We start from the raw sequence: 13,083 nt of genomic DNA, 5'->3' as shown, positions 1-13,083 counted from the left end.
GCGCGCCACCGCCACCCCTGCCACCCAGCTACAACGGCCCCGCCCACGCTCCCCACAGGGCGCCATGGGCTGCCATGCCCTCAGGGCGTCTTCCTCTGCTTCCTAGACTGAAGGTCCCAGGGCACAGCGACCAGCACCACGCAGCCTCAGAGAGCCTGGGCCAAAGCAGGACTCAGGCCACGCCTGCCTCAGGATTAGGAGTGAGCGCCCCTTCATCTCCACTGCCGTGGACTTGCACGTACAGACAAGTGGGAGTGTGGGAGTGTCAACACTGAGGACCCAAGAAGTAAGACCCACTCAGACCACTTCCCGCCCCGCTATTTCAGTGCTAAGAGCATATGCAACTTCTTGGTTTATAAAAAAGCACTCAGCTACTTCCAAAAGTTACTTTTTTAACTGACTGTTGCAAAAGCTCTTCAGTTACTAAAAAAGGTAGTTTTAATAGCCAACCAGTAGCCCCTTTTGATCATTCTTTTAAAATATCCATTTAACAGGGAAAGCTTCCCCAACTCTCCCATGTGAGTTAAGTTTGAAAGTCTCCAATGCCCAAAGGCTGCACACGTTAAAATAAATGCCCAGGTCTTCTGAGCCAGCTACAATTAAGACCATACAACGCACTGCTTTCCCTGGACAGCTAAACCTTCTCCCCTTTCATGAGAGCGAAGGAGCAGCAACCCGTGCCTCAGTCAACTGGCCACCAAGACTGTGCCAAGGAGGTCCCATGCCTTGCTCAACCCCCAGGAAAGGGACGGATTGGGATGGATGCACTGTGCCCAGTCAGTTCCGAAAGTCGTCAGAGCGTCTGACACCTTATAAAACCCTTCCCATATGCACTTGATTTGAAATTTGGCAGCCCTGGCGGTGGGGGCGGGTGCGCGGGGCTCAACGCGGCCCTCATCTTGCTCTAATGCTGGGCTGCTGAGACGGGGTCTGGGCTGCCCAAAGCTTCTGAGGCCAGAAAGCGCAGGGACCAGACCTAGTTCCCACCATGGGCCACAGGACTGGGGAGTCTCAGAAAAAGCCGCAGTGTCTAAACAGGCAGGACAGACACACCCTCTGCAGCCCCAGCTGCTGGCAGGTCCCAGGAGCTCAGGGTCCTCGGAGGAGGTGCCAACAGCCAGGTCTCCCTGCAAAGCACACATAGAAAGCAGCCTGAGAAGAGCACCCACTGGTGAGAAGCCAACAGCTCCCCCGGCACCACCTCCAGGCCCCTGACCTTGAAGCTTTCTGGACTCAGGCCTGAGGAGGGACAGCCAGATCAAACAGCAGCTGCCCATGCACCCACCTCCTGCAGGGCAGCTGGCTGCTCCCACGACGGACATTCATGAGGCTCAATGCACCAGGCCCAGTGATGAGATGAACCAGACTCACCCAAGGGCTCCAGGGAGGGGCTGACGAGCAGCTGAGCCTGGACCCGGCACCGCGAGAGACTGCGAAGTAATGCAGGGAGAAAGGAAGAAGCCAGGCAACTTCTTCAAAGAAACTACTCTTCAAGTCAGGTCGAGGGTCTTCTAGAAAGCACTTCTCTTCCATATTCCCTACAATGCTATGGAGCCGACAGCCACAGGGCCTGCTCTGAGCGTACACAGTCAGAGCAGACGGCACTGCTGGGGTCCCACCTGGGGTCTCCGACAGAGCTTGCGGCCGCCCAAATCCACCTGGAGCAAAGCCGCAGGGGCCAATGGGCACAAGCAGTGCCACCGCACAAATGCGCTGCTGCCAGGGGGCAGAGGCCGGCTGTCATGGCTGCTAACGCACTGAAACCTCAACCATGTGCCAGCGACGACAGGACTGCTCCGAGCCCCGGATGGGGCTGCCACTGAAAAACAACAGCCATCAGGAAGCGCTCTGCTGTGCTTGTTTTCTGATTCCCACAGGGACACAACAGCGTGGGTAACACAGGGGCCTTGTCACAGCAGCCACAAAGCCAAGAGAGGTCCCACTCCAAGTCACCACCAACTAGACACAAATGCACCAAAGCAGTCGTGACACCCTCCCTCACTCACCAAGCGTTTATAAAATGCCCATTGGACCCCTGCTCTTCATTCACAAGTCTTCAGTTGGAGAACAACCAGTAAAGAAAAACACAACTTCCAAGGCAGGCAGAAGCGGTCCTCAGCCACCACAAGGCGTGGTTGTTCCAAGGACGACGGTGAACACATGGGGACAGCTGCTTCTGTTGTTAGCCTCCGTGGGGACGGGAAGGGCTGCAGCAGTCCGGGCCCTACTGGCACAGCCCTGGGGGCAGGAAACCTCGCACCTCTGGGGCGGCAGGGGCCTGGGAACCCACACAACACAGACGCGCAGGCCTGAGGGAGAGCTGCATGGAGTTCTCCAGCCCCTCGGCTCCATGACAGCTCATGGTGAGTGAATGAATGAATGAGTGAATAAACAAATGAGCAACAAAAAGGCACTCGGCTGAGACCACCGAGGCACTAGCACACAAACCACAAGGGCCAGGCTCACAGTGCCCGGAAGGTACAACATTCCCCTCCACCCCCCCCGACCCCTCCCCCGTACCTCCAAAGAATAGCAAACACGACCAATTAAAAGAGGCCGAGGCACCTGACAGCTCAGCCACCTTCCCAAGCACCAAAGCGCTTCGCGGACTGATCAGCCCGTATCCAGCTAATGAGAAATCGGGAGCACAGGCACTGGGGTAATCAAACGTCCAGGCGGGTCAATAAGACCCTTTCTTAGGAGGAGGGCGTGCACTCCCCCTCGCTGTCATCCTAATTGGCCTCACACATCAGGGGAAAGCGGTCCCCAAGACTTGTCATCTGGCCAGCCTACAATGCTTTGGGGAAATGTCTCGGTCAGCACTTGTCAGTTCCCAACTTTCACTCCAGGTGATGGGTCAGCAGTTTCGGGGAGGCAGGGGGTGCAGCTGGCAGGCTTCAGAGCCAGCAGAACCCGCCTGCCTTTCAGTTCCCCCACGCCAGCCCCTCTACAACCCCTCAATTACATCCAAGCTGCACTCATCCTGACAGGCATTATTACACCCTCCCAGCCTGACTGCAACCAGGCCAGGCTCAGGCACCAAGGGACGGAGAACAAGCCCAACCCGGAGCCAGTGACGGCCTCTCCGACCTCAGAGGACGCCTGCAGAGGGACTCAACATGCGCTCCAGGCTTCTTTAGTGAGGCCCCCCCAGAAGGACTGCCAAATGAGTGCTGTAAAGGCCGAAGCACTGGACAGCCCTATCCTCTGCGAGACCTCTGCAAGCGCCTGCCCAAAGCCTGATGGGGACGGGAAGGAGGACAGCGTTTCTGGAGGCGATTTAGCACGATCTGTCAACTGCAAAGGCATGTATCTTTGGAGGTAAAAACCCTACTTCTAAGAATTTATCCAGCCAATACAGCACTGCTTATTGGGGGAAAATATACACCCACTGGAAACAACCATCAACAGGGGACTGAGGAAAGTCCGAGGTCATCCACACTACAGAGCACCACATGGCTCTTTAAAATCCTTGCACACAGCTGTCTGTGCTGGAGCCAAAACATTGTCAGGAACCAATGGGAAAAAGCTACGTGCAGAGCAGTGTTCCAGAAGGACTGCCACCGCAAAGCGGTGCACAAAAACTCGTGTGTGCACCCACATTCTAGAAAGATACACAGGAACTTACCAGGCACTGCCTAGAAGGGTGGACGAGGGGAGAGCCGACTCACCCAGCTGCCCACCTCTGGGGACAGCCGTCAGTCCCATTCTCAGGGAATGGCCCCTCAGGCAGCACTGAGCACATGGCGATGGCCAGGGAGCTGTGACAGGGCCCCCTGGGCGAGGCCCCCTCTGTGGAGCCTGCCCACCACACTTGCTCCCTTCTGTCATCATCAACCCCATGAAATTATGACCTCCCGCAGCCCACACCTGGCACTCCCCAAGTCCCCAAGGCCCAGGCAAACTGGCAGTCTGGCTGGTCCCTGCTGCCCACAGGCCTTTGACAAGCTCAAGGGAGGGTCCCTTCCCACCATGAAGGCTGCAAAAAGTACCCCATGCGCTGCGCTCGTCCAAGCCGCCTCCGAGGCCTTGCCTCCCCCTCACAGCTCACCACTCAGAGAGCGCTCAGGGCTCTCGGCCCGGCTTGGCTGAGTGATGCGGGTGCAGGGTGCAGACACCTCTGTAGCTGCTGCCAGCAGGCCCAGGCGCCCTCCAGCACCCATGAGGGACCCTCCTGCCCCATTCGTACCCCAGCCCCAGACCTGAAGAACCTTCCATCCGCTTTCTGTCACGTCAGGTCAGTTTTGCCTTTTTAAAGATTTCAGGTGAGTGGCACCATATGGTGTGAACTCAATGTGTCTGGCTTCTTCTACTCAGCAAAAGAGATTCAGTCGCGTTTCTTTGCAGCAGCAGCTGCCTGTCCCTTTTTACCGCTGAGTCAGATCCCACGGGAGGAACACCGAGGTCCACTGATGCACTCACCTCCCGATGCTGAGGGCACTCCCGATGTTTCGCGTTGCAGTGATTCTGAAGACACCGCTATGACCATGCACTGCAAGGCTGCGAGTCACACGTTTTCATCTCTCCTGGGCAAATGCTGGGTCATACTGTAAATGCCCAGAAAGCTGCCGACGGTCCCCGCAGTGGCTGTGTCGTTTTCCACACGCACCGGCACCGGGGGAGACTCCCAGCTGCCTCACACCTTCAACAGCTCGTGTGGTCAGGCCTCATTTCAGCCGTCCTGCAGGCTCAGTGGTGCTTCCCGTAATCTTACCTCGTAGGCCCCTAATGACAATGGTGTTGGGCAGCTTTCACTCTCCATTGACCGTGTTTCCCCGAAAATAAGACCTGGCCGGTCAATCAGCTCTAAAGTGTCTTTTGGAGCAAAAACTAATTGTATTGTATTGTATTATATTTATATTATACAAGACTGGGTCATATATTATAGTAAAATAAGACTGGGTCTTATACTAATTTTTGCTCCATAAGACGCATTAGAGCTGATTGGCTAGGTCTTATTTTCAGGGAAACATGGTACCATTTGTATGTTTGCTTTTGTAAAATTATTTGCTCCAAGTTTCTTGCCCATTTTTTCTAATTTGGTCATTTCCTTACTGATTTGGAAAAATCCTTTATATGTTGTGGATATAAGGCCTCAGTCACACATATGCATTGCAAATATTTTCTCCTGGTCCATGGTTTGCCTTTTCTTTTTCTTAAATCTCTTAAGGGCAAAACTTTAATTTTGATGGAGACTAACGCATCATTTTTTTTCCCCCTTACGGTTCAGGTTTGTTATGTCCTAGGAACTCTGCCAAAGCTTCCAGAAGTTTCGGTTTCTACATTTCGGCCTAAGCACCACTGAGTCAAGCTCGGTGTACGGCACAAGGTCTCTGCATGTTGCGTACAGACACCCGTTGTTTCTACACCACTGACTGAAAAGACTGTCCCACTGAAACACCGTGTCACCTCAGACAACAATCGACTCTCTACTCTTGGATTATTCCTGAACCTTCTCTGTCCCGCTGAGTGAGCGGTCTCTCCTGCCGCGTGCCTGATCAATGCACAGCCCAGTGTCTTCCCAGCCCTTAGAAGCCCTGTAACTTGTTCTTTTCCAAACTGTTCTAGCTCTCCTAGGTCCCTGCATTCCCACAGAAATTTCAGAATCAGCTGAGGCCGATTTGTGCCAAAGCAGCCTGCGGGGATTTGATTGGGTCTGCAATGAATGTAGGGATTGAGTTTAGCAAACTGACATCTTAACAACATTGACTTTTCTAATCCACGAACAATGTCTTTCTCCATTTATTTATATTCCTGTTAAGTTATCTTTACTTTCTCTCAGCAACATCTTCTAGTTTTCAAGGGAGAGATCTTACACATCTCTTGCTCATTTATCCCCAAGGACTTCATGTCTGTTGATGCTACTGTAACCAGCATGCACTTCCGACTGCTCGTTACCAGTATGTAGGAAGCCACGCTCTCTACGTACATTGTGCTCATACCCTGTGCACCTGTTAGACTCACTTAGTTCTAGTGGCTTCTTATCGATTCTTTGGGGGTTTCTACATAATCACGTCATCTCCAAACAGAGACACGGGTCTCTCTTTTCTCACCTCCCTGCACCGGCTAGGACCTCTGACACTGCACACCAGGAGCGTGCACACAGCCTCATCTCACCCGTGTTGGGGGAGCACGCGTCTTGCAGCAGAGTCTCGTGCTAGCTGTAGGCGTTTGTGGATGACCTCCATCTGGCTGAGGAAGTCCCCTCCTACTCCTAGATTGCTAAGAGTTTTTCATCTTGAACGGCTGTTGAGTTGTTACCAATGCTCCTTCTGCATCTGCTGACACCATCGTGTTTTCCCCTTTCCTCTACTAAAACAGTAAGTTGCATTAATGAATTTTGTGAGGCTCAGCATCCTTGCATTCCGGAGACGAACTCACTTTGGCTCCATCTGTCCAGTCGGCCTCTCTGCTACTCCTTCTTTCTCAGCACCCCAGGTGTCCTTCCCAGGTTGGCAGACGCATGGAAGGTGCTTCCTGGCGTCCCCCTTCACTCAGTACCTTCTTATCATCCCCAGGCTGACCACGCTGCTCACAGCTCCCCACACTGCTACAAAGTCCCTCAGGCCACCTTTCAAAGCCCTGGGAGACCATCCAAACACTGAACTCACCCACCAGTGTCCTGCCCAGCACACAGGCCCCCACTCGCCCCACCCCACGCCCAGCATTCCCTCGCACCCAAGACTCTCAAAGTGCTGAGAGTCGACCTGCCTCCGACCCACGTGGCCTATGTGCCGCAGACAAGGTGACAGGCATCCCCAGGGAGCACAGGTTTCTCTGGCAGATGAGGGAACTCGGCCCAGGGGCTTCGCTATCGGCTTCCACTGGTTACCCACCAGCCACCTCACCCACCCCCCCTCCCACTATCTCTAGGCTCCTCGGGGTGTCAGAAACCCCAAATTTGGAGGAGGGTGACCACTGTCCTGCCACGTGGACTCTGGGGGTTTTGGTCTCTCCAGGTGACAGAACTGATCTCTGTTCCGACTCTTCCCACAGAACCCCTGGGAACCTGGGAGACCCCCCAGTCTTGTCCACAGAGGAGCACCCTGGCAGAACATACACGATCACAGACCCCAGGGGTTTAAGGGGTCTGGTCAAGAACAGAGTAGGTGTGAAACAGTCAACAGTGGCTCGCTGGCCACCCTAAGGCAGGCAGGAACTGTCAGACCACAGACACCCACACCCCTGCACAACCAAACCCTGATTTGGGTAAGGAAGTCCCATGGTGGGACGGAAGTGAGCCAGGAAGAGCTGCAGGCAGCAGGGCTAAACCCAGAAATGCAGACAGGGGGACCCTGTGCAGCTCCAGGAACCAACGGCTCCCCAGGTGGCAGGGAGCCAGGATCACCAAGGGGCGTGTGCCACCTAGTGGTGGCAGCTCTCAGAAACCAACAGACACACTGGGCACAGGCCAGAGCCTGAAGTCCGGACGTGCCCCAAATGAGTGCCTCAGTCCCCAAACAATGGCAGTGCCTCCGCCTAAAGGTCGACCAGACTCAGGCCCACCAGGCCAGGCTTCTTCCAGGTGTCTGGGGACCCAAACTTAACTGCTGTCTGTTAGAGCTGGCTGATCACACTTCGGGGAGTAGCCCCTGAACTAGCACAGTCGTGTGTCCACACACGATCATACTCCTTCATGAGGAAAACGTCTGTGATTTTCATCAGGCTCGCGGAGACCCATGACCCCTGGTGAGAAACCAGTGTTCTAGAAAAGCCCTTCCATTTACAGATGTGGAAGCTGAGGCATAAGAGACCACACACACCTGGGGCCCAGCTGGGGCCTGACAGATGTCTACCCACAGCTGAGGAGGGTCTGAGACAGCCCCTCTGTCACCCCTGCTGCACTGAACCCCACAAGGATGAAGAGGAGCATCCAGCCTACACCCACTCCTGACAGACCCCCTCCAACCACCCAGGCACCCAGGACATCGCCTCCCAAAACAGCGCCACCTCTCCCTGCCACAACCCCGTGCTACAGCAGTGCCCACCAACTCTCCCTGCGTCCTGTATCCCTCTGCCCATTTCCCACCCCTACTTCCAATGTCATTAAACAAGCGTTTCTCCAAGTCACCCTCCCTGCTCAGAAAGCTCTAAGAACTGCCCAAAACATGGCAAAGACAGACAGGCAGCCCCACCCTCACAGTATTTAAGGTCAACCCAAGACTCAAGTCCAGGGTGTGGAGAGGCTGACCCACCGGGCCCGGGTTTAGCCCACGAGTCTGCATTTGTGCCAAACTCTCTAGGTCAGGGGTGTCAACTGCGGCTCGCGGGCCAACTGCGGCCCATGATCCATTGTTAATTGGCCCGCAGCAAATTCCGAAAATATATTTAGCTTACTTAAATAAACCAGGTGAGGCAATACGTACTTCACCTCGAGTGAGTGGCCCGGCTGTTTGTGTATTTTACCGCATATGGCCCTTGGTAAAAAACGTTGAAAAAAGTTTGGACACCCTGCTCTAGATGATGCCGTTGACGGCCACACTCACACACGTCTGAGACCTACCACCCGTGATACGACATACGTACCCACTTCAGTGGAGCACAAGTGGCCTGAGGGGAAGGACTGCCCCCAAGGTCCCAGTGGAGACGGGGAAGGTGAGGAGGAGCTGGGATCCAAGAGGCCCCCGGAGGTGGCCCAGGCACAACCAACCACAAAGCACAAGAAAGAAAACCTGCCCTCACAGAGGCCCCGGGAGCCGAGGGCTGCGAGGACGTTCCACCTGCCTTTCGGGAAGGCAGCCTCTGGCTGCCAGAGGGACGCCGCCACCGCCGCCCTACAGTTCATGAGGCACTTCCCAAGTGCACGGTCATGTTTAACCTCCATAGGCACCGTGAGGACAGCACGGCACTCCCTTCCCCATGATGGGAAGACTGGCCCAGAGCAGTGTGGACGTGAAGAGGGGAACCCTCGCTAACGTGAGGGTGGGCCGGGACCCCAGCCTCTGCTGTCCTATTTGCCACCACAAACACAGGCCCCTCCTTTCCTGTCCGACCCCCACCTGCAGACCACCCTCCTCCTCTCCGTCGGAGGGCCTGGCCGCTGAGGGCAGGGTGAGTGAGCACACAGCACGTACCAGCAGGGCCCCACCCAGAACACTGGCTGGGAGACGCCCCACCCCAGCTGGCAGGGCTGGCGGGCAGTCGGCAAACGCGGCTCACCCACATGCCGACCCCGCTCAGGGGCTCAGGTTTGCAAGTGGGACCCAAAGGGCTCGAGGAGCAGCTGCACTTTCCAACAGGCTGTGCACCAGCCTGACGGCCTGACAGAGGTCGAGTGCTTATGGCACACACAGCCCTCAAACAGTCCAGCAGGCTCGACTGATCAGGCATAAGTGGGTCTCTGATCTCCACACAAGAAAGAAGTCACGGAGGTTCCTCTTCTGACGAGTCTCCCTGGGAGCAGGACGCATGCTTTCCCGGGAGTTAATAAGCCCAGAGAACAGGAGGAAGCACAAAACATTCAGGCCCTGCTGGGGCCGCCCGACGTGAGTCGGGGTTCTGCAGGTGCAGCTCAGGAGGAAACAGAGCCTCATGTGTCGTCTGTGACTCAGCGAGGCAGCAGGAAAACGAGGAGGCATTTCCAAGTGACGGACAACTGGAGTCGATGCCAACTGGGACAGCCACAGGCTCCAGAACCAGCAGTCGACGGTGTAATTACAGCACAGCTCTTTAAAGAACGTTCTCATTGTTGGCCCCATTTCCAGGAAAGACAACCAAGAAGCTAGTCTTAAAGCCACACAAGCAGGTAAAACAACAAAAGGCCCTCCAAACCCCACAGCCCCGGGCCCCAGGACTGACAGGACGATCAGCCTTCCCCAGCACCGCACCCCACCCTGGAGCAACCCGGCAAAGCCAGAGCTGCTGAGGCGGAGTCAGACTGCAGGGATCAGAGGCGCTGGGAGCAGTGAAGCGACACGGGAGAAAGAGGGGCCGTGGCCCCCAGAAGGACAGGTGGTGTGAAGATGCCCATCCTGCCCCCAGGGAAGAAGGCGCCCCACTCTGCATCCTGCCACACCCGCTGGCACAAGACCGACAGACGAGCTGGGGAGGCTGCTGCAGGCGCCTGACGGGGACACCATCCTGTTTTCACCCCTAACAGCTCAGTTCATCGGCACTCATCTCAGGTACCTCCCAGGAGTGACTCCCCCAGAAGACAGCTTCCTCAGACACCCAGAGTCCTTTGCAAAGTCCAGCAACGCAGCAGGCTGCGAACCCTCTGCTGTGTCTTCCAGCAGAGCTCGTTTATTGCCAGTGGGCCTGACAGTTCGCTCAGCAGACTCAAGACAGGGCCAGGAGGTGGAGTGCGAAGGAAGTGTACCGCGTGAGGACAGGCTGCTGAGGGGCAGCCTTCATGCCACGGCCTGCTGCCGACCAGTCCTGGGCAGGAGGCGCTGGGCCAGGCCAAGAGCACTCAGCGCCCCTTCAGCCCGCACACCCCAGGCTTCCGGCCCTCCCCTGCTTCCGCTTCAAATGAGGAGGTGATGAAGACATGGGCAGGGAAAGGCACTGCCTTCATTTCCCTCCCACTGTGAAAGTACCTCAGTACACCTAAGCGGCCTGGCCTGCGCAGGAAGCTTCCCCAGCAGCCACCAGGAGAGTGGGGGGCAGGGCCCATTCTGGGGGACACACCCAGGCACAGGCGCCCTCCGCCTACCTGATGCTCAAGCCCGTGCTCTGGTCCAGTCTCTCCCAGCTCTGCAGCTTCGCGAGCAGCCTCTGAAAACACAAAGAAGGTGGAACAGAGCACCGTGCCCCCATCGCCTCCGGTGCACAGACCCCACAGCCCTCCCGCTGTCCCGCTTCACCCCCATCACCACCAGCAACTGTCCCTCACGCCCAACGTCATCACACGGAACTGCCATGACGATGACGCCTACGTCGCCCCAGCGCTGTGGAGGAGCCAGCCCTTCTCTGAGTTGGGGTGACACAGAAAAGCTGAGTCGGCTCCAAAGCACACAGGTCACTTCCAGTCTCGGCAGCTTACACCTCATTCATTCCCGGAGCCATAATTCTGTCAGATCCCAGCAGGATGCTGAAAGGAATGTGGGAGAATGGGGGAGAAACCAGCCTTCTGGCTGGTCCTGCAGTCGTCTGGGCCCACAAGCACTGGCTGCCACTCATGCATCTTCCAGGCGCTCCTCAGGACCAAACCTTAGGGCAGATGGATGGAGCCCAACAGCCAAACTCGTCCCACTGACATGGCCGACTGACCAGTCCCCGTGGCCGCACGGCAGGGGGAGCCAGCCCTGAAGAGCGGGGTGGTGGTAACAGGCCCGCAGGTCGGCCCACCGTTGTATTTCACACACCTGCCCACACTGACCCATCTCCCAGGAAGCCCTTTGAGTCTCACTTCTAGAGTCTCTGCTTCTAGAACATAAGCAACGTGCCTCTTGTCCCCATCACCCCAAGCCAGGCACAGTGCTCTGAGAGCGTTCATTCCATCAAGCACATAGCGCCTGAGCCCCTATTAGTGCCAGGCACACACTCAGTAATTTTGTCGCTAGAGCCGATGTTGCTATTCCTTATTCCTGATCACACAGGTGAACAGAGAGGTTAAGTAACTTGCCCGGGGTCACACAGCCAGCAAACATCCATGGCAGGATTTTAAACTAGGCAGAGTGATTCTTAACAGCCAAAATCTTAACCAATTTGAAAACACACTATGTCCAGAGAAGAAACTGCTCAGCTCCAGAGCTATCTTTTCAGGTAAGTTCCTACAAGAGCCAACATCTGAGAGGAACCCTGCTCACGCCTGAGGTGCCTCAGGCTGACAGTGAGCCTCCTCGTGGGCTTAGGTTACTCTGCAGCCACAGCCACAAGGGCTCAAGGGCCAAACAGGGCCTGAGCGGCACGGGAGCTCTGAAACGGAGGCAGCACTCGGCACCATTCAAAGGAGGCAGCCGGTCCCGATGGGTCGGGCAGCTGACAAGCACAGAAGACGGTGAATGACTTGTAACTTTACACTCTTCCCAAACTCTGGCAACAACTGGGGAGTGGTGACACAGTTCGTGCCAGGCAAACCAGAGAGAGACACGAGGCCATAGAATGCAACCATGGAGAAGCTGTACAGAAGGACAGGAACAGCCTTGGCCAGAGGCCTCAGTGCTGGTCCAACTCATGTGTCCTGGGCAAGACAGAGGGCTTTTCTGACCTCAGGCTCAGGTGCCCACAGGGGAATTAGGACGCTTTCAGCACTGACATCCTAGGCCATCTCTGCATTGTCCCACAAAATGCCACCTGAAATCCTAGGGAGACAAAGGGAGGAGAAACTTACCGTATTTCCCCAAAAATAAGACCTAGCTGGACAATCAGCTCTAAAGCATCTTTTGGAGCAAAAATTAATATAAGACCCGGTCTTACATCACATTATATGAGACCAAGTCTTATATTAATTTTTGCTCCAAAAGACACATTAGAGCTGACTGTCTGGCTAGCTCTTATTTTTGGGGAAACACGGTATCTCAGGGGCCCCCGTGGGAACAATGCTTCTTTCAGGCACCATTTGTATCAGTCTTCCTACTGCTGAGTGGCTTAGAACAGCACAGATTTACTACCTAGCAGCTCTGCAGGTCACATGTCCAACCACCAGGTCCTCGCTGGGCTTCAGTGAGGTGGCAGCAGGGCTGGTGCCTTTTGGAGGATCTAAGGGAAGAATCTTTTCCTTGTTTTTTCCAGCTCCTAAAGGTGCCCACGTGCCTGGGCTCACAGCCCCTTCCCCCACCTTCGGTGCCAGCAGCAGCAGCGGCAGGTGGAATCCTTCTCCCATGATGACATCACTGCGACGGCTTCCACTGCCCTCTTGCACATGTGAAAACCTGCAATCACACTGGCCGCCTGGCAAAGCCTGGGAGCCGACCTACTGCCACAGGCCAGCTGACCAGCACGCTGAGCCCCTCTGCCACCCAAGATAACAGACTCATAGTTCTGGGGATCAGGACATGGGCATCTTTGGGCGCCACCATTCTGCTCACACGAGCACAGCACTTAGACATTTTAGGGGACCAGCTGGAACGTAGGACTGAAACATCGAGAGTCCTCTGGACGACAGGACCCCCGGCAGAGAACAGCTCAGCGGCTCAGGCC

General features: G+C 55.8%; 1 protein-coding gene across 6 annotated transcripts in view; it reads right to left on the bottom strand.

Annotated features, from left to right (window-relative positions):
• MAD1L1 (mitotic arrest deficient 1 like 1) overlaps window positions 1-13,083 on the bottom strand; it is a 283,750-nt gene that overhangs the window by 256,746 nt on the left and 13,921 nt on the right. For all 6 annotated transcript variants that reach the window (XM_088798795.1, XM_088798799.1, XM_088798796.1 and 3 more), the window contains one exon: window positions 10,655-10,716. In XM_088798795.1, the coding sequence (XP_088654921.1) occupies window positions 10,655-10,716 (62 nt within the window). The remainder of the gene's footprint in view (window positions 1-10,654; window positions 10,717-13,083) is intronic.

This window comes from Rhinolophus sinicus, chromosome 5, assembly GCF_057876585.1.
Source record: "Rhinolophus sinicus isolate RSI-liver-muscle chromosome 5, RSI-T2T, whole genome shotgun sequence".
NCBI lineage: Eukaryota > Metazoa > Chordata > Mammalia > Chiroptera > Rhinolophidae > Rhinolophus > Rhinolophus sinicus.
The sequence above is the reverse complement of the archived record's forward strand: the minus strand, read 5'-3'. Positions and strand labels throughout refer to the sequence as shown.